This window comes from Arachis hypogaea, chromosome 14, assembly GCF_003086295.3.
Source record: "Arachis hypogaea cultivar Tifrunner chromosome 14, arahy.Tifrunner.gnm2.J5K5, whole genome shotgun sequence".
NCBI lineage: Eukaryota > Viridiplantae > Streptophyta > Magnoliopsida > Fabales > Fabaceae > Arachis > Arachis hypogaea.
Genome location: NC_092049.1, coordinates 13,016,926 through 13,039,094, shown reverse-complemented (window position 1 = coordinate 13,039,094; position 22,169 = coordinate 13,016,926). Strand labels below are relative to the sequence as shown.

The window sequence follows — 22,169 nt, the reverse complement described above, 5'->3', positions numbered from 1 at the left end:
CGATTTGAAACCGTTACTAAATTACTAATTCTTATGACAGCTTTTAGGTATATTTAGTGACGGTTTTTTGATTTAAAATCTTCACTAAGTTACTAATTCCTGTAACAGTTTTGTCTGTATTTAGTAACTGTTTTAAACTGCCATAATCTCTCCAACATCAAAGTTTTCTTTTATTATAAATAATAATTTATATGTGTCTACCAACAAAATAATAATTTATTTCTATTATCAAAAGTTGAATTCTCCAGAAATGGGATTATATTTCAATAAAACCAAATTCAATTCCACAAGTTTTACAAAAATAGCAATAATGTATTTCAAAAGTAAAATTCTACAAATTTTACATAGTCATAATCCATGAGATGTAAATTCAATTTCAACTTAATCCAAACATGTAAAGCTAACAATTCAATCATAAAACTCCTTTAAATGTTTGATGGTCTATGTTGTTGAGTTTTATGACTGGCAGAAGATGATCTTATCTGTGCCAGTGATTCAAAATCTGTATTCTACAATTGAAAATAAAAAATATTTTTGAGAATAGAAGGATACTTAACAAATCAACAAGTGTCAAGAGGCTATAATTACAAACTACAATCATTTTAGAAGATATTGTTGACGATGAAAATTAAGTATACAAATCCATAAAATTAATTATAATATGTATCCTAATCTTTACCTTAGTAGAAAAATTAGGTAGCAATTGACCTCCTTGACGATTCACAAGAAAATTTAATTGTTTCTGTAGCAAATGTACTTATAACTTCAAGTTTTGATATTCAGTTCTTGATGGTTCACTAGTTGTAGCAGATTGTATAGACTCTCTTGAGCGGGATAAAAATCCAATCACCTAAGATGAACATTGAATCCTATATCTCTAATATAGTTTGAATTCTCTTTGCCAAATATTTTAATATATATGCTTCATTTTCAGAAGTATCCTCACCAGTTTTTTTATAAGTCTTTGTAGATGATATTTATTAAAATATATAATGATAAGGATAGAGATTTGGAAAAAGAAAAGATGTGTAATCAAAGTATATTTAGAAAATTTGTCTTCGAGGAGAGAAATAAAAAACAAAAATTACAAAAAAATAAAACAGGACCGTCAAGATTATCTTAATCACATAGGAAAAAAATAAAAAAATGGAAAAATAGTTTGTTTGGTCAAAAAATCCTACTGAATTTGAATTTAAACTAAAAATTACACATAGTAAAAATGAGGATAACATGAGATGTATTTAAGATTTAAATAAAGGTCACAAAATAAGTATAGTTATTCATCTAACTTGGTACAGTAAATACAATGCGAGATGAGTTTGTTGTATGCAAGGGGAAGAGAAGATAGAGTAGAGGCAGGGGGTTAGGGGGTGAAAGATGTAAGGTGGCTGGATCTTGAGAAAGTGGGAGAAGTGGTAGCTGCTCTGTCTCAATCAAATCACATTTTATTGATTATTTTTTTATGTAATAGAAAAAAATTATAGCTCAATAGTTAAAAAATTTTTTAGAAATATATAACTCGAATGGACCAGCTTTGATACCGCTTTTGATTTTTCGTGTGGGAGAGAGAAACGTGTATGACAATATGGTGTGAGCAGAGAGGTGTTTTATTTGGCTATGGGATGACACAAATCGGAGGCACAAATTTGTTTGCATTGTTTTGTTTTTTAAACAAACAATCACAAATCGGACGGTCCGATTTGTGATTTTGAAAATAAAAAAAAAATTAATGTTGAAATCGGACCGTCCGATTTTTATTTTAACAAATAAAAAAATAAAAAATACAAATCGGACTCTCCGATTTGGAGTTTAATTTTTTTTTTTAAGCAAATCGGACCCTCTGATTTGTAATTTATTTTTTCATCAAATAAATCGGACCGTCCGATTTGAATAAAACACCATATAAAAAAAACACATAATTTTTCAATAACAATGTATTACACATATATTTAATCAATATAAAAAAAATTAGCCGCTTTGATTCTTTCTATGATTGTGTCAGAAAAACAAAAAAAAAATAAAGGAAAAGACAAATTCAAATTAAATAACTACAAAAAAAAAAAAATATATATATATATATATATATATATATATATATATATATATATATAATGTCTCTTTATCTTTTTATTAAATAATTTTTTATAATTTTTTTCTATTCAATTGTAGAGCTGAAAATCTATACTATTTTTGGTAGGCATTTGTTTGATGAAAAATTGAAAACAGTTATTAAACGTAAGGTCAAGACTAAATTAAATAAAACAATGAAATAAATAAAACATATATATTATTTCAATTAAATTTTAAGAAAAAATACTGCATACTAATAATGTTATTTATATTTAAAAGTTTTAATTTTTTTTATTCTAAAATTAGGAGTGAGACTCAAATTCGAGACTTTTAGGTGAAGATGAAAAAATTATATCATTTAAAATCTTAGTTTGATTTTGAATAATTAACTAATTGAATTATTATTATTGTTAATATTATTTATTTGAGTAGATTTGACTTTTTTTAATTCAATTGATTAAATTTATTTTTTTTTTCATTCTATTGATGATATTTAATAAAATAAATTTTTATCATACATATTCATACAATGGGGCATTATATACATATATACATGGAAATACATACATGTTATTATTAATTCTGTAAATGGGGAAAATAATGGCCCACAAGTTAGTATGCAAGTCCGTCTCTGAGTAAAAATTCTGCAATACTTTTCCATAAATTAAAGGCTCCCCCCCCCCCCCCCCTCCTCTCTCTTAATGTTGTAGCATAAAGGCTTTTCCCCCCTTAATGTTGTAGCATATGTCACGAAATTACGGGTTTTTTTTATTGTAATATTAAAAAGCAACATGAATTTCACCATGATATTAAAAAAAAAAACGGTATTTTATAGAAACTGAAAATGTATGTTATTTTGAGGAAGCACGATATGCAGGAGACATATTGTAGTGACAATACGATACACTAACACCCTCTCTCTCTTCAATACATAGTGCTTTCTCTCTCACTCTCATTTTCCTTTTACTTTCTCAACATTAACCCTTTCTTTTCTCTCAAAAAATGAACAAGTTATTTTAATAATAATAATATAATTAGTAGATTAATTATATATTTTTTTAATGTTTTTAATCCAAAGTAGAACAATAATCATATTTATAGTTATTCTTTATATTAGTTAGTATTAATTAGTGGTTAAAAAAATTAATAATATATAATTATAGAGTATATTTATAATATAATATATGTTTAGATTATGATTGTAACACTCTAACTACCAAAGCTCACGCTTCCGGCTGCGCGATTCTGATAGCTCGGACATTACGACGACTTTTTTATTATTTAATACTAAAATATGAGCCTGTTTAAAACTTTAAACCGCAATACCGCTCCAAAATACTTTCGTTAGGTAACGTACATCCATACATACAATACAACTTACAAAAACTCGCAAAAAGTATATATATATATATATATATATATATATATATATATATATATATATATATATATATATATATATATATTAAATAACATTACAAGCATTAACCAATACAATTCCTATCCCTCTTACAGAATATCTCAAGATAAAGGCGAGGGTACAAAAAATAATAATCTAAAGCAATACAGAGCATTTCAACAACAACTAAATAAACTCTTCGTGACTTCTGCGCCCATATCCTGAAAGGGGAAAAATGTAGGAGGGAGTGAGAACATCATCCTCGAAAGGGTTCTCAGTAGAGGGTTTTTGGGAATTACTGTAATAGGATACGTGAAGATAGACCGTACAAGTGATTAATAACCGTCTTATACCTTTTTTCAAAAACAACGGTTTACAATAAAAGTAAAGTCGGAAACCTTTTCTGGAAGAGAAACCGTTCAATTCTCAAAAATTCAAAAGCCTTTCAAAAAGGTTTATCTATGCTCAACCAAAATAGCCTTTCATATTTTTTCAAACCAGAAACACAAAACCGAAACCAACCATCAATCCATCTCAATTCAACCACGGCCCTAGCCCAAACAATCCAATCCAACAACCAATCACCACAATCCAACAGAGTCCCAGTTGCAAACACAGATAGGAAGTTCAAGCACAAACAAATAGTTACAGCAAGTAGAACAAGTAGCAGTTAATCTCAAATAGTCACAAAGGCAAACCAAGTACAATATGCACACCCAAACAATGTCACATAGATGCATATGATGCATGTCTGTCCTAGTGGCTAATGATATCATCTGTCGGTTATATAGCCAACCCGACAAGTCCTGGTAGCTAACCATTGGACTGTCCCTCTGTCGTGTCTCCCCAACTCGAGTTATACTCAACATAATCGTGATCATAATCATGATCCATATCCATCACCTTCACTGGTGAATATTCACGGGGGTGAGCTCATCCAGGAATTTCACAGTGCCCGGCCACCCTGACGACATAGGCTCAAAAGAGCTTCGAGTCTCCACCTGGACCACATGGTGGCTAGCCACTGCTTTCTTCCAGGGAAACTCGTATCTCCGATAGTGAAAGTGCAATATCACAAATTATCAATATCTCAGCATATATGCTTTCATTCTCAGCCATGGATCAACATCCATCTCAGCCATCCGGCTCACGGTTCAATCCAGAACCAGCCAATATTCATATCATACACAGCCATTCCGGCTCACGGTTCAATCCAGAACCAGCCAATATTCATAATTATACACAGCCATTCCGGCTCACAACAAAACAACACTTCCTCCATTCAACATCATCAAATTCATAAAATCGGCATTTAAGCCATAAATCACTTTTTCTCAATTCATTTCACTTTGAAATCAAGTTTCAACTCTTTTCAGCCTTGGCTTTAAAGATCTCATTTCTCAAATTATCTCGGGCTCATAAGCCACTTTTACTCAAGGAAAATTCCCTTTTTAAAACAAGCCACTCTCGGCTTCCTCTTTCCAAAACTTCCAAAACCATTGAAAGTTAAAGATTTCTTTTGAAACATTCAAAATCACCCATCCAACAATGGGATTTTTGTAACAAAAGTTCCTCGGCAGAGTCCCAAGTCCTTAGGGGAGGATAGCATAACTCATTTCGCCAAATTCATTTAAAATCATTAAAATCTTGGCTTTCCGATTTGAGTAATAAAATAGGGTCTAAGCCAAACCGAGTCACGTAATCATATACTTCTTTCAAAGCCGTTTCCTTTACTTAGGCAAAACCAGCTTCAACCCCCATAATAAATTCTAAAGCGTTTCAACTGTTCAAAATTGTTTTAGTCTTGCAAAAATTTAGAATTTAAAGAGTACTTAAAACCTTTCTCAAAACATTTCAAAATGAAACTTGTCAATAGACATTCAAGTTCTTTCAAAGTCATTAAAACTTCTTTAATTGAAACCCCCAAGTCAAATTCAAAGGCATAAACCCTTTTCACATTCAAACAGCTTTAAAACACAAGTTTCATCTAAATAACTTTCTCCTGAAAGAGAAACAATGCCTTTCTTAAGAAGCAAGACTAAATCACAATTTTCTCTTTACTAATTCATTTCGAAAGCATGAATCATCCTTTTCTCGATGATTCAAATAAAATAGTAGAAGTCTTTAACTCCACTTTCCAGAAAACATTTCAATAAAGACTCAGATTTTATAGAAATTTCGGCAGCATCTCCCCTAAAACTTGGACTTTGCCACCCGGTTCGGGTCCCAACAAACCGTCCACAATCCTTTTCAACAGCTCAAAATACAAAATTAGTTCAAGGCAAGCTAAACCCAACAGTCATCTCAATTCCATATTCCAAGAAAATCGTTTCAAAAATCAAATCATTATCAGCCGAATAAACTCATTTCTAAAGTTTCAAAGAAACGGTTCAGTAATAATCATTCATAAAAAACCAGATCATTTAAAGCAAGCCAGGCTGAATTCAAGAGTGGATTCTATTTTTTACATTCTCAATAAAATTAACTCAAATCAATTCTCAACGGATTAAACTCGATCTCAAAACTTTAAAAGAATCAACTTGAAAAGCATTTCGTTTCACAAAACCACACAACAATTCAACCAACAGACGTTCGTAACCAACCAAGGCAAATCAAGCCATACATAAGGCCGATACAATCACCAAATACACATTCTCTCACATCAATATCCATATGTAATAATTTCAATATATAAGAATATAGTTTTTGGAAAGCGCCCCTACCTCAAAACGCAAATCCATAACCCAAAAGTCTCACAAAGTCCTTTCCGCCTCAATCCGAACTGACGGCAACCAAAACCTCAGCTCCCAGTCACGTTCGCAATAACCATAGCAACACTAATCGCAACATACAATAATCAGGACTCGACCCCACATTATCAAAACTCATTCATTAACCGAACACAACAGAGTAATAACGCGAGGCTTTTCAAAACGTAAATACTTACTGAACTAGCGAAACGAAGCATCTGCGATTTCGAACAGGCCTGGCAACAGCTCCGGCGGCGGCCAGAAGCTCCGGTGGATCAACTATAAAAACTGTGCAGCATTAAAACCTTCTCAAAATCTAAAAAGGCAGAAACCTCAAATGAAAACCCTTACCGGCAACTCTTCCGGCGACGGCAGAAGTAGCCAGAAGCTCTAGCTAAGCACCGCGGAGCAGCAGGTCGGTAGTGACGGGAACCATCTCAGCCTCGGACCTCTCCCCTTCTTCACGTACGCCGGTCTCCTCTCTCCTAGCAGAACCCCTTTGACGGCGACGGCGGAACGGCGGCGGTCAGTGGCGCGACAGCAGCGACTGGATGCAGCTTCTCCAGCCCACGTCTTTCTCTCTCCCAGCGGCGCTCAGGCTCAGCCTTCCTCTCCGACGCGACGCGGCGGCAATCGGCGCAGCTCGTGACTCCATGGGTGACGGTGGTGAGGCACGAGCTCCCTCTCTCCTCCGATGCGAACTCTCTCTCTCTCCTCCCTCTGTCCTTCGCGCGGTTCTGGAGGCAGCGTCACGGGTCGGCGGCGACATGGTTAGGTCGCGACAGCAAGGCGCAGTGGCGGTGATGCAACCCCATCAGCGGTGACGCGAGCTCCCTCCTCCTCTCCTTCGCCGCGACTCAGTCCCCCATTTCCGTCTCTGCTTCGTTCTTCTGGCTTGGTCCCCCTTTTCTTTCCATTTCCATTCTTTTTCCTTTGATTTAGGGGACCGGGTGGGTGTGCTTAGGATATGGCTGCGCAGCAAAGATAGTGAAGAAGGGGTTTGGAGGCTGCACAGCACTAAAGGGAGAATTGAGGGAGGGTATGCCAAAATTAGGGTAAGGGTCAATTCGGTAATTTTAACAAAATTAGGCTAATAGGGTTAGTTTTGTAATTTCAAATAAAGGTAGGGATAATATGGTAATTGAAACCCAAATTAAATCCAACACTAATTATATATAGAAAATACTATTTGCTCATCAATTTCACAAATTACTTTCAATAAAATGTCCAAATCCAAAATTTAGAAATAATATAATTAATTTCTTTATTTTCCAAAATAGCAATATCAATATATTAAAATATTGATTATTTAGTCCATATCATATAAAATTCCTATTATTTCATAACTCCAACTTTATAATTTATTCATAGAAAATAATCCAATAGTTGTAAAATTGGATAATAACTATAACTTATTTCAAATTCAATAAATCAAAAATTGCTTTAATTATCTTTTATAAGACAATTTCTGAAATTAAAGCTACAGAAATACTGAATTTAAAATTAGCTCATGATAGCTCTCTTTCAAAAGCTCTGGGTCTTACAATGATGTTCATATTAATTAGTATTATTTAAATTAGTTAGTATTATGTATAGAATAAACGTTTAAATTTGTTGTTATTATATACTGAACGCTTAAATTTAAATATATATTTAAACTTGAGTTTAAATATATTTTGGATTCATATATATATATTCTTAATTGTGAAGTTAAATATATATTTAAATTCGAATTTAGATATGTTTTGAATTTAAATATATTTTGAATTTAAATATATATTTAAATTTGAATTTGAATATATTTTTAATTTAAACATATATTTTGAATATAAATATATTAAATATATTTCATATAATATATATTGATGAAATATATTAAATTTATTTTATAGAAAATATTATTTAATAAGCAGGCCATAGAGGTAAGAGAAATAATTTGTTAAATATGTTTTAAATATATAAAAATTTAATAAATTGGCAGTAGGAATTAGAGAAATATTATCTGTAACATGTTTCAAATACATTTATTTAATGTTAGAGAAATATAAAATATTTATTAAATATAAATCATATAATATATTTTTTTTAAGGAAGAATAAAAGAAGAAGATGCATAATTTGTAATATTACGCGTCTTAAAAATTGTAACACCCTCACTATCAGAATGTCGCATTTCTGGTTGCGCCACTCTGATAGCAAGAGGTATTACGACGACTTCATGTACTTAATAATAAAATATGAGCTTTTGACTCGAAATCATGTCGCTATTTTATTTGAAAAACCAGTAAAAATACTTTTACAATAAAACAAACAAGCATATACATAAACAAAACTTCTTACTCAAGTAACTTAATACATATTAAATACATGCAAATCATACAACTCTTATCCCTCTTACAAAAATTATAATATTAATGGCAAGGGAAGAATAAAAAATAATTGAACTAATACATCCATGTCGCATAAGCTAAACTAAAAAAATTCTTCATGAGCTTTTTTGTTCGTTCCCTGAAAGGAGAAGTCTGTAGGAGGTGAGAACATCATCCTCGAAAGGGTTCTCAGTAGAGGGTTTTGAGAATTGTCGTAAGAAGATATTATAAATAAAAACTATTTTCAAAACATAGTGATTTATCAATTTGTTATTCAAATCTAAAATTCGTATTTCTCTTAGAAAAATTCCATGTAAAATAACATTTTAATCAAAACTTATCTCTAATCCAGTCAATCATGGTCTCCGGCCCAAACATAACCAAATCTTGACCTCTGGCCCAAATCAAAATAATTCACCATCGAAACTCAATCTCAACATAATCAATCACAAACACAATCAAATTCAAGGCAAACACATATACAGAACAGTTACTAGTTAAACAGAATTCATCAAATAAGCAAACTAAAACACTTAAACACACCCAAACAAAGCACACAAATGCAACATCACCAGCGTCCACCACAGTCATTCTTTCCTTCCAGCCAACCCAACAGCGACGGCGGCCACAGTACAGGCACAGCGATGACAACACGGCGGCGGTGGTTTCCCCCAACCCCACGGACGACAACAGAAGCAGCCCCAAGATTCCTTTTCTTCGCGCTTCTTCTTCTTTCCGCGAGCTTCCCCCTACGGCAGACCAGATGAGAGCAGAACAAGGCTGAACGGCGGCGGGTCTTCGACGGCGACCATGGTGGCGGTCCCGACGGCAAAATGGCGTAGTAGTTGATACGATGACAAACAGCGTTCTCTTCTCTCCGTCTAGGGCACGATGATGGCGACAGTTGGCGGCAACGGAGCGTCGGCAATGCGTGTGCGGCGCGGCTTCTCTTCCTTCCTCTCGGATCTCCTCTCTTTCTCTCTGCCCGCAACACGACAGCGATGCCGCAGCAATGGCGGTGACGGCACAGGAGCAGCGGCGACGCCCTTCTTTTTCGGCGCACTCATCTTCCCCTCTGCTTCGCGCGCTCTCTCGCCATTTTGTGTGTGCTAAGTGAAGGAGAAAAGGAGAATGTTGGGGGGGGGGGGTTGGTGGCTGTTGAGACAAGGTAAAAAGCGTAAGTGTGGTGGTGAATGGCGGTGGCTAGATTAGGTTAGGGTTAGTGGGTTCAATTTGGGAATTTTTGGATAGTTTAGGTAATTTTAATAAAATTAAGGGGTAATAGAGTAATTAAAAATCAATCTTAATTCAATAAGAATATTTATAAAAGTTCTATTTAATTATCAACTTCAAATTTATTTTCAAATTAATAATCTAATTCAATAACTAGAGATAATTAAATTAATTTTCTTTAAATCATAAAATAAAATTCAAAATCTAATTATTCAAATTAAAGCAGATAAAACTCTCATTATTTTTCAAACACTAAAATTTTAAATCAATAATAAGAAAGTAGTACTCAATTAATATAAAAATCTCTGAAAAATATTCTCGAATAAATAAAATAAATCATAAATAGTTTAATTTTCAAAATCTAGGTCTTACAAAAATTATATTATTAAATATCTTAAGCATCCACCATATGTAATTATTATTATTATTATTATTATTATTATTATTATTATTATTATTATTATTATTATTATTATTATTATTTGTTTTAAAGTTTAAGAAATTTGGAATGAAGATATTTCTAACAAGATGTGTGTGATTCCTTCGGGTTAAAATCGAGTTATAGGATAGTAGATTCTATCACGTATATCAAATTGAAAAATTTATTTTACACAACTCATTTATAAATGCCTTGATTGAACGGTGGCGTCTAAACATTCATACATTTCATCTTCCACAAGGTGAATGCACAATTATTTTAAAAGATGTTACAATGATATTTGGACTCCCAACAGATGATATGCTGGTGTTAGTTTTACAAATAGCAGCATTACTGGTCTCGAAAATAAATTTATGATACAATTTAGCATTGTACTTACTGCAGCTGATCATAAAAGAAGTGATGTCAAGCTTGCATAACTCTGCACCCTAAAACGACACATATAGTTGATACTGCACTCGGCAGACAAATATACGTAAAAATTTATATATTATTGTTTGGGACAAATTTATTTTGTGACAAGTCAAAATTGTTAATTCACTGAAAATTCTTGCCTTTGCTCTGAAATTTTTTTGAAATAAATTAGGGGATTTTAGTTGGGGATATGCTTGTTTAGCACATTTGTATAAATCATTATCTCGGACATCACATTATGATTACAAAGATATGAATAACACTTTGGCGCTGTATATGGGTTTGGAAATGATTACCGTTCCTAACACTGGTGCAATCGCAGCAAAGCTTTCCACTTGTATGTAGAAATAATTACTTAATATAATATGTTGATATATTATTTAATATGTATTGTTTAAATATATCAATTAAGAATAATAGAGTTTTATTTTATTTTAGCTGGATTCATTAGCGATCGCAATTTCAGGGATACAAAAAGTGGACCATTTCTCATATTAGGCAATTACTAGATGATATTCTTACAAATGGGATAAGTTTTTTTATTTATTTAATAGTGTTTATATTATTATTGTGTATTATTTTGTATTTATATTTATATATTCGTTTTGTTATATTTTTGCAGTTTGTGTCACTACAAAAAATGTTCGTTAAAATGACGCTTATATTATGGCGGTTTTATGTAACCGCCATAATTTTTGTTAATTTTGACGGGAGTAAGAGTCTGCCATATTATTCAGGTGATTGGCGGCGGTTTTTAGAGAATGCGGTGGTTTGAAACCGCCATTATCTTTAGTCTTCCTTTTCTTTAAAAAAAAACAAAAATCTAAAACTTAGAGGTGATGTTGTTGTGCACAGAGAGGATGAGAATGAGTAATGTTGCGAATGACAGAATGAGTGTAATGTGTGAATGTGACGAACCTAACCCTAGTTTCCTACTACCGTTCATCTTCTCACCACCTCTTAGCTCCAAGTTGTCGTAAGCAACATTATCGTTGTTTTTGCCATTGGTGGAGGATCTAGATCTGCTTTTCTGGCTTCAATTTGAGGTTTTATCGCCACCATTCATCTCCACCGCCGTTCATCTTCGCCACCGTTCAAAAATGCCGTTTTAACCAATAAAAAATGTCATTTTAACCCAGTAAAAATGGCAGTTTTAAATGCCTTTTTAACCAACTAAAATGTCACTCTATCAGGGTAAAAATGGCGGTTCATAAACGTCATTTTAACCAACCAAAAATGCCGTTTTCACCTTGGAAATAATGACAGTTTGAACCACCATTTTAACCAACCAGAAAACGCCATTTTATTTGGAAATAATGACTGTTTGAACCGCCGTTTTAAACTATCCAAAAACTGCCGTAATAACCAGAATGGCGCCCAGAATCATGTCGCTTTTTAAAACTGTTATTCTTGGTAATAATGGCGGTTCAAATCGCCGTAAATAGCTAAAAAACCTGCCATTTTAACCAGATTTTTTGTAGTGTGTGGAGCCCTCATAGTCATGATTGTATGGAGAATATTATAGTTTCAAATGACATCTTGCAGCATTGCTTAATATGGAGTGTAACTGTGCCATATGATAAGTTCCCTCAACTATTATATCATCTTCATCCACATCTTCAGTTGGACCAGCAATATGATAAGTGCCCTCAAATTCCTCTTTTCTCTCAGTGTTATAAATTGTCCAATCAATGTTAGACTTCAGTAAATTAACCTCAATAACTAATTCTTCAAATTCAACATATAACTTGATAATTGACACTTATGTTTGTGTTTGCTAGTAGATTGAAAACATCTCTTGCATACTTACTTCGTTAGTTGCATACATTATTTGAAACTGAACGAAACCACCGAATACTAACACAGGCTATCTATAAAAATATTTGTAACTTTCTTTAATACTTTATTATCAACACATTGATAAAATATACTCTTAAATTTCTCATATGTTATTAAAAAAGAAATAACAACATCACATGAATTTTTACATAGAAAACTCACACCCTCAAATGTTTGAGGAAAATCTTACCATGATAATATTTTTCAAACTAATACCTTTCTCCATTTTTATATTCTTACACTCTCACACTCGCACTCAACCTAACAAATTCGTTCTTTCTTCTATAATACTCCAGTTATATTTTTCAAATTGGAAAAATACAATACACCCCTGTGTATTGACAATAACTCCGCATATATTGTATTTTTAGAATTTTAAAAATACAATACGCTCTTGTGTATTGCCGTAGATAAATTTTTTAAAAAAATTCTGCTACAGCAATTTGCCCATCGCGAAGTGTTCTGTCTCCAAAATTTTGAAAAATACCATAAAATTCAATAACTAAGTGTTATACCAAAACATGGTCAATATTTAAAAAAATCAACCATAAAATTATTCTGCTTGTAAAATTAACTAATAAACATATTAAGAGTAAATAATCATATCTAGCTACGAAAGATTCGAATGTTGACAAAAATAACCATAAAAGAGTAAAACTAAAATTGTACCCATAAAAAATAAGTTATGTTTGACAAAAATAACCAATTATTAATTTTTTATTATTCTCATTAAAAAATTAATTACAATATCCAAATTATCCCTATCTTATTATCTTCAACCTCTTTCTTCTTTATCTATGTTACCACCATTGTTAACTCCTTGTTCTTTATCTCTTCCTTTCTCATTTCTCAATTATTTTTCCTCTTCTCTATTCACACTTACCCTCACCCTCATTGTCTCGATCCTTCTTCTTTCTTCTCCACATGCAACGACGATGGTAACACTGGCAATGGTGACTTTTCTACGCTGTCGCCTCTTCTTTCGTTCTCCCTCTCTTATATTCTTCTCTCTCCTCTTTGCCCCCTTTCTCTCTACGTTTTTTTCTCTCGATCTTGGCTATTTTGCAACGATGGTAATCCTCTGCCGGTGATGCCTTCCCCTTTCCACCTTTACCTTTTTTTCTTCTCTATTCTTATCCCCTCCTACTTTTTTCTTCACCCAAATCTGCTCTCTTCCCTTCCCCTTCCTAAAACTCACCTCTGTAAACCCCGTGAAATTAGCGAATAATTAGTCAATAAATTGAATTTTAATTAGAAAAATTAAAAATACAAAACTAATATCAAAATGGGGGTAGAGCTCTTCAAAACGAGAATTTTGATACCAATTTCGAAAAATTCGGCCCAAAATTAGACTGGAAAGACCGAACCGGTTGAACCGGGCCCAAATCGGGCCCGTGGGTCCAACCGGACCCATAATTAAAAGGGGACAGAATCATTTTCTTCCCCATTCATCATCAAAAACGCTGGAAAGCCCAGCAAAGAGAGGGAGAACGTTGAAGCTTCCAAGCCCTCACCCAAAATTTGATTTCTCAATAACTTTTGATTCGGAGCTCCGATTGACGAACCGTTTGCGACTACGTGTTCACCACGACGAGCTCTACGAAACCCATAGAACAATTCGGTAGGTAACTCACTATTTCCTTCTCAGTCAGCTTCCCCCAATTTCGAAAATTCATGAACAATTATGTTGAAAATTGTTCAATTTTGGTATTCTAGATTCGAATTAGCTTGCGGAGCTTATTGGGTTTGAGTTGTTATGCGTGTGGGTACGGTAAAAATAACCTAAACCCTAGTTAATTTTTATTTTACTATATAGAAGCTGAATTTGGAATACATATGTGTATTAGGTGTGAATTAAGCTTATATACATGTATTGGAATTGAAAAGTGAGCATTTAGAGGCTTGGTGGTGATTAAAGCTAAGATTGTGGCTGGGTTCTTTGAGCTTGAGGGGCTGTTTTGTAGCTTGTGAGGCTGCCTTGGATTAAATAAAGTGATCGGCCAAGGTATGGTTTAAGTTTCGCAAGTTTAACATATAAGGTTTTGTGAAAACTTAGGCTAGCGCACTATAAGATAAGTTGAAGTAGCTAAATATGTTAAGTGATTAGTGTTTATAATGATTGATTGATAAATTGATGTGGTGCTTGTGTTGAGTAATTGATAGTGGGGGTTAAGTGTATGTGTGTATATATGCTAATGTGATAGTGATGAATGAAGGGCTTGTGGTCATGGCAAAGTAATGGTATGGATGAGATACATGATGGTGTTTAATTGAATGGTATTTATTTGGAATTGTTGGTTTTGCTATGATGAATAATGTTGTGCTAATGTTTAAAGAATTTTAAGAAGATGATAATAAATGGAATTAGAATAAGATGTTAGTTGTGATTAAAATGTGTAAATTGGGGAAATATGATATGCTTCAATTAAGATTGCAAGAATGGTTGTGTGATGGTGAAGAGTAAATTGTATTGATGGTTATGGTATATTGGGTTAAATAGGAATGAGCTTTGAAAGGAAAAATGTGGTTTTTGGAAGAAAATGAAGTTTAGTGTAATTTGGTAAAAATGGTTTTTGGTGAACTTTGGAAGTCCATAACTTGCTCCTCAAATTTTGGATACAAATGAGGTTGGTTTTAAATCAAAGAATATTTGATAAGCTTGAGATTGATATAAGGTTTACGGAAATCCGAATTTTGTAGAGAAAGTTATGGATGATGGAAGTTTGGTATGAAAATTGTTTATGCAGGTAGCTGATTTTGGTTCTGCAGCTTTCAAGCAATCTGTTATTTTTTTGAAGAACGTACGTCCACGCGTACGCATGACCCACGCGTACGCGTGGCGTGACATTTTCAACTACGCATACGCGAGTAGCCATGCGTACGCGTGATGAGCCAACCTGCATGACCTGGCATACGCATGGAAGAAAATGCGCGCGCGTACTACTTTTTCTCACTTCCACGTTTGCTGCAAAACTGGATTTTTGGCATTTTAAACTAGATTTTCACTTCTAAACCTCCATTTTCTTCCCTTTAGACTTAAGATATAGCATTGAGTCCATTAGCTAGTTGAAGCTAGGACAATAAGGTAACTTGGGGATGAAGAAAGAGGTAAATATGATGAGTTATAAAGAAGAGATGTAAATGGGAAATGAAGATCTGATGCTATGATTTTGATAAATGATTATATAAAGATTATGGAAATGAAATGGCTTATGAATGATGATATCTGAGATACAAGTTTTCCTGGGTAAGAACCGTGACTTGCCACCACGTGTTTCAGGTTGAAACTCGATATTCTGTTGACCCTACGTCGTAAGGGTGACCGGGCACGTATAAATTCCTGGGTATGGATAGCCCCCATTGAGTGATTTGAATGATGAATGAATGTGAAATCTATGCATAGACTCATGAGCATGCGCGACGGGAGACAGTCTAAGGTTTTTGGACTTGTTGGGTTAGCTGGATAACCGACAGATGAGCCTCATCAGCCATAGGACAGGCATACATCATGTGCATTTGTGTGTTTTGATTGCTATGCATTTCTTGGGTTTGCCTAATTGAATATATACCTCCTGCTACCTGTATACTTGCTACTTGCACTATCTGCTTATTACTTGTGCATGAACTTGTTTGGTTGCTTGTTTCTGCTGAATTATGGAAGACGGAGGGATGGAGGAAAGGGTGAAATGGCTTGGTGTTATGTTAGGTTTAGAATTGAGTAAGTTTAGGCAGGTTTAGATTACCTACCCCTATTATGGCTTCTATTAGTAATTAAGTTTTACAATTGTACGACGAAGTTCTAGGATTTCTTCTGGCATTCCCAGGACCTTATTTATTATACGCGTGGCACCTTTACCATGCTGAGAATCTTCGGTTCTCATCCCATACTGTATTGTTGTTTTCAGATGCAGGTCGAGAGGCTCCTCGCTAGGCGTCTGGATCTTGAAGCAGAGTAGTCCTTGGGTTATTTTGGGCTTTATGATTGTATATATATATGTACCTATGTACTTAGCTTGCTCTCCAAGAAACTTATTTATTTTCTTCCTCCTAGAGGTTAAGGGAGAGCTAGGACCTTATTTTGAGTTTTAAGTACTTTGAGCTAGGACCTTATTTTGAGCTAGCACGATATTGTCCGCTTTGGCACACAAGGCCTCACGGTTTCTCCTTTGACGATAGGGATGATAGCCGAAGCCCCCCACACTCACTCGTCAAAACGCGTTATGCTAGGGAGAGGTATCCACACCCTTATAAGGCATGCTTCGTTCTCCTCCCCAACCGATGTGGGACCTTATCTGTAACAGCCCAGACCACCCGCTAGCACGATATTGTCCGCTTTGGCACACAAGGCCTCACGGTTTTGCCTTTGACAATAGGGATGATAGCCGAAGCCCCCCACATTCACTCGACAAAACGCGTCATGCTAGGGAGAGGTATCCACACCCTTATAAGGCATACTTCGTTCCCCTCCCCAACCAATGTGGGACCTTACAATCCACCCCCTAAGGGAGCCCAGCGCCCTCGCTGGCACATCGATCTGGGCTCCGGCTCTGATACCATCTGTAACAACCCAGACTACCCGCTAGTACGATATTGTCCGCTTTGGCACACAAGGCCTCACAGTTTTGCCTTTGACGATAGGGATGATAGCTGAAACCCCCCACACTCACTCGTCAAAACGCGTCATGCTAGGGAGAGGTATCCATACCCTTATAAGGCATGCTTCGTTCCCCTCCCCAACCGATGTGGGACCTTACACAGGCTGAGTCAGGAGCTAGTTATGCTGTTTTCTTGACTTTCCTTCACTCTCTTGTATATCTTTATCATTCCCTATTAGGTTTTTTAGCACACAAGTAATCCCATTCCTTGAGCGTTGCGCTTTTTATTTTGCGATTTTGTTTTACCCGTTTTTCAACGCTCCTTGTATATTATCTTTTCCACTATTATGTATATATTTTACTGTTTAGAGGTCCGTAACACCACACTACCTCTGTTCTACGACTTAAGCGTAAAACTCTGTGTAGTAGGGTGTTACAACCTCCCTCCTTCCACATCTAACTCTTTCTTCGCTGTCAGCATCGAAACCTCCTGCTGCCACTTCTCCCTCCGTCAACATTGCGACCTGTTCCATTACTAGATATTCTAGAAGCTTCTCGTCATGGACTTTGCTCGTGCGTCTGTGTCTCCCCAAACAGTACCAACAACTTTGTCACGTTAGTAGCTTGAAGAAAAACATATGTAACTTGAAAATAATATTATTTTTACAAGATGTCTAACTAATATTTTTTACTTTTTATTTATAAAATATATTTTTTTTTCTAAAGATTAAAATAACATATATTGTAGTTTATTATTTGACTAAAATATCCATCAATAATAATTATTATAATTATCTATAAATTAATGAAAATTATTTAGTTGACTCAAATAATAATATAGAATATATATTTATTATTATAATAAATTTTATTTATCTTTTATATTTTAACTTGTTACAAATATATTTAATTTGAAATTTTATGTTTTATTATGCTAAATTAAATAAATAGATAGATAAACAAAAAGATAAGAATTGAAATTAAATGAAAAAGATAAATTGAAATTAAAAAAAGATAGATAAAATTGAATGAAAGAGAATCACGCTACCTTTTATATAATTTTTTGATGTAACAAAAAAGAAAATTACTTGACCTCACTTGTCCACACCATGAATTGAGATAAATTGAAATTGAATAGAAAAAGTTTATTCTACATTCTATTCAATTTCAGATGGAATAAAAGGGATAGATATTCACTCAACCTCCCTTATCCTTACCAAAGTTTTCTCACGATATTGTCAAGTGTTTTTTTTCTCATGGTTACAATAATTTAAGAGGTACCTATACACCTCATATTAGGTTTAGGTTAAAGATAAAAAATCATAAGCCACTTATATAAAATCCAATCTTCAAACTAAACAAATAAAATAAAAATATGTAAAATTAAATTGACCATTCAAACACTTAAAAATATAAACTAATAACTATTAAATAATATCTACCTAAGTTACGAATATCTAAAAAAATGTATCAAATTATTAAAATAAATTTTATTTATTTTTGATATTTTATCAGATAATATGAACTATTTTAACTTCTTATAAAAATATCTAATTTAAAAATTTTATATATTTCATGATCATTAATGAAGTAAATTTTATTTATTATTAATGTAATAATTTTTTATTTTAATATTTTATCATTCATTATGAAATATATAAAGATTTTTAATATTTTTAATAAGTTAAAATATTTTATATTATGTGATGATAAAATTTACAATAATAATAAATATATATTTTATATTATTATTTTATTATTATTATTATTATTATTATTATTATTTAAATAAATTAAATAATTATCATTAATTCATATATATATATATATATATAATAATTATTGATGGATATAATTGTCAAATATATTAAATTAAAGTATATGTTATTTTAATCTTACATGAGAAAGGAATAATGTAAATTTTATAAATAGATGGAAAGAAAATATCATTTAAATATATATATCGTAACACAAGAGAACGTCAATGTCTCTTTAAACAATAGTATTCTTCACTAGGAATGGCAAAAAACCTGTCAAAATAAGTAACCGAAAGTATTATTTAAGATAGGAAATTAAATATGAATTTACAAAATATCTATGAAGATAGACTTAAGTATCCACCGGACAAAAATTCGTTAAATTCTTGCGAATATAAAGTTACCTAATTATCCATATATATATATACATACATACATACATACATATAATTAGGTGAATTTTTGCGAATATAAAGTTACCTAATTATCCACATATATATATATATATATATATATATATATATATATATATATATATATATTTCTCTTCTTTCTATTGTCACTCTCTCATATCTCAGTTAGATCATTTTTGTTCCTATTAATCATGGATTTGTGTTAGATTTTAATTATGTTATGTTCTTATGTTGAATTGTGTTGCATTGTATTAAATTCTATTAATTTATATTAGATTATTTTTTATTTTTTTATTTTTTAAACAATGATGAAGGCGAGAAAGAGAATACCGGCGGTTTCAAAAACTTCCGTTATTTTTTCAATGTATTATTTTAGCTACCGTATATGCTACTTTAATGTCTGTAACTCGAGCTTTGACTAGATCTCTGAAACAATACACAATACTAAGAAATTGAATTTCATTCCGTATTTACTACTGCAACACAAGATGATATGATGAGTATTCTTTTTCTATAAAATTAATTTTATTATATTCAAACTTGGGTAACAACATATTAAAAATTAGACAATAAAAGTAACATTATTATATATTTAATATATGAGATACTTCAAACACACGATAATATAAAGATTACAATACATAATACATCAAGCCTTGTACTATCATACCAAATACTTTTTGACTTTGTCTTCAATGAAACCTCATGCGAAGGCGTTTATAGTTAGTTGTTTTTAAATGAAATTACAAACCAAATATTGGTATGTGTCATGTTACTCAATTGAAAAAAATTTGATATATTTGTTAACTAATAGTTACAAACGTTGATATTAAATCTTCACATAAAGAATTACGTTAGACATTTTTGTCTAAGTTTTCACTCAGCTAACAATACAATCAAAACCTTATTCTTAAGCAAAAGATAATTATTAAAAAGTAACACAATCACATATATGCAGAGAGATATAATAAATTGCATCATATGGCTACGCTGCGGAGAACAACAGTTTCAATAGTGAGACCAGGACCAAACCCAAAAAGTACACCCCAATCAAGTCCTTCTCCGGTAGTTTTAAGTCCTGATTCAAGTGACTTCTTTCTCATCAAATCCATAATGAAGAACACACACGCACTTGACATGTTACCATAATTACTAAGCACATCTCTGGTGGCTTTCATCTTCTCTGGCTTCAAGTTCACCTTCTCTTCAACTTGGTCCAAAATTGCACGTCCACCAGGGTGTGCAATCCAAAATATTGAGTTATAATCAGATATACCTAATGGATCAAAAGCTTTACTGAGTGCATCATTGATGTTTTGTGAAATAATATCCGGAACACTCTTGTTAAGATAGAATGTAAGTCCAACTTCACGAAGGAGACCACCGATGGCTCCATGGCTGTTAGGGACAAGTTGTTGATCAGTTGAAACAATCTCAAAGAGAGGATTCTCAACCTCTGGAACAGGATCAGAACCAATGATAATCGCAGCAGCTCCATCGGCAAACAATGCTTGCCCTACAAGACTATCCATGTCTGTCTCACTAGGACCACGAAAAGTGACTGAAGTATTTTCAGAACAAACAATAAGCACACGAGCATCCTTGTTGTTTTCAGCCAAGTCCTTAGCCAAACGAAGGACAGTGCCGCCAGCGAAGCAGCCTTGGTGGTACATCATGTACCTCTTGACGCTTGGGTCGAGCCCTAAGAGTACGATGAGTTCGTAATCAACGCCAGGCAACGCAACACCGCTGGTGGTGCAGAAGATCAAATGTGTGATCTTAGACATTGGCTGACCCCATTCCTTGATTGCCTTAGTTGCAGCCTCTTTTCCAACCCTTGGTACCTCCCTGATCATCATGTCTTCCCTTGCATCCAAGGACGGTGCTTTGTATGCGCACATGTTAGGATTCTCCTTCAGTATTTCTTCCGTTAGATATATATGTCTGTTCTTGATCTGTGTTCTCTCACCTGAAATAATAATATGTAATTCACATCCATCAAGTTATTTGTCAAATATAAAAATTGTTTATCACCATTTTTATTATTTTTGTCACATTTGTAAATTTTTTGAGCTATTTTTGTAGTGATTTGAATCTTTAGATGCTATTTTAATGGTTTATCCAAAAACTTATAATTATAAAAATAATTTTATCGTTAAATAGTTATTATTATTATTAACATTAAGCAGTGAATATGATATATCGTATAATATGTTAATTATTACGTATTAATTAATATAAATTTAAAACGACGAATTTTTTTTAATAAATATTTAAAACAAAACAAAACTATAAAACTACGTACAAATGCGCTGAAATTTCTTCTTGAGGTCGGTCATGTGCTCGCTATTGGTTACTCTAAAATAGTAATCTGCGTATGTGCTCTGATCAACACAGTTTGGTGGATTTGCTGTGCCAATCGCTAAGACGGTTGCAGGACCTTCTGCTCTTTGAACCTTGCGGATGTCACTTGCAGACACCATCTTCTCTTAGCTGTGTTTTTTGGAATAGCAAAGCTTGGCTATGTTGTTTGGGATAGGAAAGCTTATTAGCTATGTTCTTTGGGATTTTGGTGAAGACTTAGGCAGGGGGAGGAGGGATATTTATATGCATGAGAGTAGGGGCATATGTGGCATTGAATGGACGAAATGGAACATACATAGAAAAAGCGTGCTCAAACGATGTTCTCTGACTTCTTGGTTGTTTTATTGCTTTACTTTGACTTTGATTGATTGTTTATATATCATTGATTTATTTTACATATTTGTGTAGTTTTAGTATTATTTAATTCCTGATATTGTGGATGGCAGCTCAGATTGGTGGTATATTTCTTTAATTCTTTATAGTGCTGTATGTATATATATTTTGTGTTTGGTAGAATATATTGTATTT

At 33.1% G+C, this 22,169-nt stretch overlaps 1 protein-coding gene and 2 long non-coding RNA genes across 3 annotated transcripts; 1 reads left to right on the top strand and 2 right to left on the bottom strand.

Annotated features, from left to right (window-relative positions):
- Positions 1–3,393: 3,393 nt before the first annotated feature.
- LOC112740270 (uncharacterized) lies at positions 3,394–7,265 on the bottom strand. The gene is made up of 4 exons (XR_003171066.2): positions 6,571–7,265; positions 6,417–6,498; positions 6,193–6,306; positions 3,394–3,690 (listed from the first exon to the last, which is right to left on the bottom strand). It is a non-coding gene; the product is annotated as an uncharacterized lncRNA (long non-coding RNA).
- Positions 7,266–13,965: 6,700 nt separating this feature from the next.
- Positions 13,966–16,631, top strand: LOC140178818 (uncharacterized). Its single transcript, XR_011871750.1, has 4 exons — positions 13,966–14,133; positions 14,229–14,278; positions 14,360–14,517; positions 16,418–16,631. It is a non-coding gene; the product is annotated as an uncharacterized lncRNA (long non-coding RNA).
- Positions 16,632–20,047: 3,416 nt separating this feature from the next.
- LOC112741579 (stilbene synthase 1-like) lies at positions 20,048–21,855 on the bottom strand. The gene is made up of 2 exons (XM_025790596.2): positions 21,583–21,855; positions 20,048–21,246 (listed from the first exon to the last, which is right to left on the bottom strand). Exons 1-2 carry the CDS (start codon positions 21,758–21,760, stop codon positions 20,255–20,257), a joined length of 1,170 nt encoding a protein of 389 aa, XP_025646381.1. The 5' UTR covers positions 21,761–21,855; the 3' UTR covers positions 20,048–20,254.
- Between the last annotated feature and the right edge of the window lie 314 nt (positions 21,856–22,169).